The sequence below is a fragment of the Anarrhichthys ocellatus genome, unplaced genomic scaffold (genome assembly GCF_004355925.1).
Source record: "Anarrhichthys ocellatus isolate YVR2014 unplaced genomic scaffold, GSC_Weel_1.0 scaffold93, whole genome shotgun sequence".
Lineage (NCBI taxonomy): Eukaryota > Metazoa > Chordata > Actinopteri > Perciformes > Anarhichadidae > Anarrhichthys > Anarrhichthys ocellatus.
Window position 1 is genome coordinate 455940 of NW_022280123.1, and position 4321 is coordinate 460260.

Below are 4321 nucleotides of genomic sequence, written 5' to 3' on the forward strand. Positions count from 1 at the left end.
ATGTACATGTATGTATATATATATATGTACATGTATGTATATATATACGTGTATGTATATATGTACGTGTATGTATATATGTACGTGTATGTATACGTGTATGTATATATGTATGTATATATGTACATGTATGTATGTATGTATGTATGTATATATGTATGTGTGTGTGTGTATATATGTATGTATGTGTGTGTGTATGTATGTATATTTATATATGAATGGTTTAAGAGTCTGTTGTCCCTTCCAGGACATTTCTGGGGATGGAAGTGTGTGCTGGGCATGCTCAGTTGTTGGACCTGGCCCAAGCAGTGGACAGAACAATGAAGGAGTTTCGCCTGGATACTTTCTATACGGTGACTGATCGACTCATTTTCACACACACACACACACACACACACAAATAGATTTTATCCTATGAGGTCTACAGCTGGACCCGTTTGTGTTTATTCTGTCTCTGTTGTTGAATTGTTGATTTCTATTGTTCCCTGTGATTTATTGTAGAAATAATTAGCAGTCAGTGACTAATTGTACAGCAATGTTTTGTCTTAAATCTATAAACATATCGTAGTTTATTGCTCGCTACAATGTTCCCTCCGCGGTGTTTTCTAGGAGCCATCGTTCCACGTGAGTCTGGCCTGGTGTGTCGGAGACTTGACGGGACAGATGGAGGAGTGCATTCAGGAGATGCAGGTACTGGGACATCTCGACTGTTAAAACTGTTGTTCCTCAGTCCATTTAAAAAAAGAAGTGCCCCAGTGCGTTTGACCCGTTTTGTATCAGCAGTTTATCGCAGCTGTATCGGTGTCAGCGTACGTGTAGGCTTAGAATCAACAGCAGTACAAAAATGCCCGATGTACAAGTGAGGTGATTTATGAGCGGTCTCTATTTTATAGTTTGTCCATCAGAGAGCGCATAAGAGTGTATCTGTTAGCTATAAAATGCCCCCACTCCAATTCGACACATTCTTAAAGCTCTCAAGCAACAGTGGAGCTCTAAAAAAAAATCATACTGCAGTCTGTTTTTTTTGCATCTGCTCAACACCCCTGACCACTGGACTCCTACAGGATAAGACTTACAAGAGTTTTGCCTGAATGACTTTTGCAGAACTTACCTGCTGATTTCTGTTTGTCTTCTTCCTTTTGACCAAGAGTCTGATTGATGACCACGAAGAAGGACCATTTCTGTTGCGGTTGGACTGCGTGGAGTTGCGCTGCAGCACGGGAAACAAGACCTTCCGCTTCCCTCTGGAGCCCTAAGATCTGACACATTTAAACCCTTACCACTGTGTTGATGTTGAGTTGCAGCACACAAGAGCTAGAAACAAAGACAATCAAGGCTCAATGGGGAAAAATATATGAGTTGTATTTTAATACCGTATATAAATAAAGTAGTGACTGGTTTTATATTTCATTTTGCATGGGACAATACTAATGCTACGAGATGTGGTCAGTGTTCAGGAAGGTTGTCTTTTAGAGAATTCTGACGCACGTGTGAGAAGCTGCACATGTGAACAGGTGACATGCAAAAGCCTTCAATAACAGGAAGTTGTGGACTTTAATCAGTATTGAAACCTCGCCGAGTGGTTCATATTTCTTGCCACTTACCTCACAGGAGGGAATTAGTCGTGTCAGTAATGACCGTTATGTTAATCTCAAGGCTCTACTGTTCTAGAGCGTGAGAATCAAATGTTTTTACATGATGGATGTGCTGTAAAAAATTAAAGTCAAGGACTGAATTGTAACATTTGAAATATTTTACTATATAGAAGGCCGCACATGTTTATTACACACATTTATGATAGTTCACAGCAGCTATGAAGTCTTGGTCTGGCCCAGTGAGGGCTGGATGGCACAGTACAATCACTCAGGACAGAGATTCTGACTACATGTTCACAAAGACAAGGAGTCAACTTTTAACCTCTAAAGTGAAGTTTAAGTCTGTCAAAAGAGAAACAAGATCAGATTTATACCATAAAACAACCCAAAAAAGTACCCTCATTTGTGCCTGTGAACATCCAGTGCTTCAAGCCACCTGGCTTTTTAAAGCAGGTCATTTAATTTTAGAACTTGCGATTGCTTACAAATGCTAAAACACCAAGAAAAATACCGCCTCTACTAAAAAAAAAAAAAAAAAAAAAAAAAACAGAAGCAGAATTTAAAATTCATTTGTTTGTAGTCTTAGAAAATGAGCTAGTAATTAGACCTCGAGGTAAGTTGTGTATTTCTTTGACACATCATTTGGTTGAAATGTTTGAATCATTTGTTTTGAGAGTTTGACAGAACAAGTCTTAACTAGGAGTCCACTTGCTCACTTTTTTTTCCTGGAGCTCCCAACTGTACCTCTCGTCTCCATCGATGAATAGAGCAAACTCGATGGATGAACTGGATTTCTTTCATTCAATTAAACCATAAGATACTATTAAATGGACTTTGAGCTCAAATTTGTAAACGTTTATTCTTGTTTGACTTTTGTGCGTCTTCAACCTGACTAAAGTTAATATGCCGGATACGGTTCCTGTCCTTCAGCGCACACACACGACACGGTAAAAATGCACAACACAATTAAAACAAAGCTCTCAGACCATCAGGGACGTACAGCTTGACTGCAAAAAAAAAAAAAAAAAATCACTAGAAATCAAAAAACAAATAATTAAGCAAGTTTACCGAGACATGTGACCTGTTGCACTGAGAAAGACACAAAAACAGTAGTAGTAACAGAGTCCAGAAATCTCTTTCACAACATTAATAAAAATATCTGACTTTGATTAAGTGGCACACACACAGTATAGCACTGGTTTTTGACTTGTGCATACATGCGTCCTATATCATATCGTGGATTAAATAGGTAAATTCACAGGTTATTAAAAAGCTGAGACCGATATAAAAAGTCTTTGTAGTCAGGCTTACCCAACAGTAAACAACCTGGCTGTAACATTATTTGTATAATTACAACTAAAAATGTATTTAAAATGAATTCCACAAAATTAAAATAATTTTTCCTAAGTACAGGGGAACATTTTGGCAGTCGGTGTTAAGAGAGACAGGCGAGATTAGTCGGGCCCTGTCTGTCCTTTATATGGCTGTGTGGAGTTTAAAAATGTCAATGTGGATGAAGCCAAGGGCCTCAGTTCGTGACCAGCGGCGTCACGGGGAGAACAGCACGGTCTTGATGTACGCCACGGTCGTGTAGTTCAACAGCATGTCCACGTGTTCGTTCCCGGGGAGCTCTTTCAACGTCACCGGCTGCTTTTGCTTTCCCACCCACCGCCCGCACTGGACGGCGCTCAGTAAGTTCACCGTCCCGTCCCCGTCGCCGAGCACCGGCGTGGGATCCACGTCGGGGAACTTGTCCGAGTACTGGAAGGCCTCCGCCGTGGCGACGCCGCTGCCGTACAGGCAGTGGACGGCCACGCCGGGGGGCGTGAGGTCGGCCACCAGCGACTCCGTGTCCTGCCGCATCAGCCAGCCTTCCTCAAAGCCGATGTCCGAGTAGAGCCGCTTGAAGTCCAGCACAGTGTAGTTGGTGGTGGGTGTCTGCACCAAGACCTGGTGATGGATGGAGAAAGAAAAAAAAAAAAAAAGAAAAAAAAAAGAGAATAGTTTCTCTTCTACCAATTGCTTAAGAACACGGTATCTTCACTCTAACTCAATTACATTTTCATCCAAAATAGTTTTTTCCCCATCCCGGAGTTTCTAAAGATAACCTAAATAAGCTAAATGTTTCATTCTAACAAAAAAAGCAATTTTTTTAATTCTGTATTTATCCAGCATGCTGTGATTTATATTGGTAATCGACACCGCTGTCTGTTTGCTGGCAGTGCATTATGTGGGTTCAACAGGTTCCCCTTTACTTCAATTTATAGCTGCATTAATTGATTTGTGTCACCTTAAAAAGATGTTTTGGTGATCACGAGAGTCGTGTTTTTGTCTACTTGACTAATGTAGGTGCAATATTCACTCTCCTTTAGCTCCATTTTGGTCTCCACCAACTCTCGAGGGAAGTAATGGGCTCTTAAGCTGCCAATTGCTCCACTATGTTCGCCGGCTGGTTGTAAACGTTCTCAGTGTGCTGTGTGGTCGGTTCATCCGAGCTTTTCGACTGGAAAAAGGCTGCCTGCTGCTACTGATGACAGTTAAGTGCTCGCTGTGATAACCCCCAAAAAATGAGCTAAAAGATGGTAATTCTCAAATTGGTCCACACACAAAGATAGCTGTACAAGTACGTGTATATACACACACACACACACACACACACACACACACACACACACACATACACACACACACACACACACACACACACACACACACACACACACACA

At 41.1% G+C, this 4321-nt stretch overlaps 2 protein-coding genes across 2 annotated transcripts in view; one reads left to right on the plus strand and one right to left on the minus strand.

Annotated features, from left to right (window-relative positions):
* Nucleotides 1-2142, plus strand: part of usb1 (U6 snRNA biogenesis 1) — a 7571-nt gene extending 5429 nt beyond the window's left edge. The window contains exons 2-4 of the mRNA XM_031875655.1: nucleotides 231-353; nucleotides 610-690; nucleotides 1149-2142. Coding sequence (XP_031731515.1) covers nucleotides 231-353; nucleotides 610-690; nucleotides 1149-1256 — 312 coding nt within the window. The 3' untranslated portion in view covers nucleotides 1257-2142. The remainder of the gene's footprint in view (nucleotides 1-230; nucleotides 354-609; nucleotides 691-1148) is intronic.
* pla2g15 (phospholipase A2, group XV) overlaps nucleotides 1739-4321 on the minus strand; it is a 9656-nt gene continuing 7073 nt past the window's right edge. Inside the window, exon 7 of the mRNA XM_031875684.1 lies at nucleotides 1739-3545. Coding sequence (XP_031731544.1) covers nucleotides 3144-3545 — 402 coding nt within the window. The 3' untranslated portion in view covers nucleotides 1739-3143. The remainder of the gene's footprint in view (nucleotides 3546-4321) is intronic.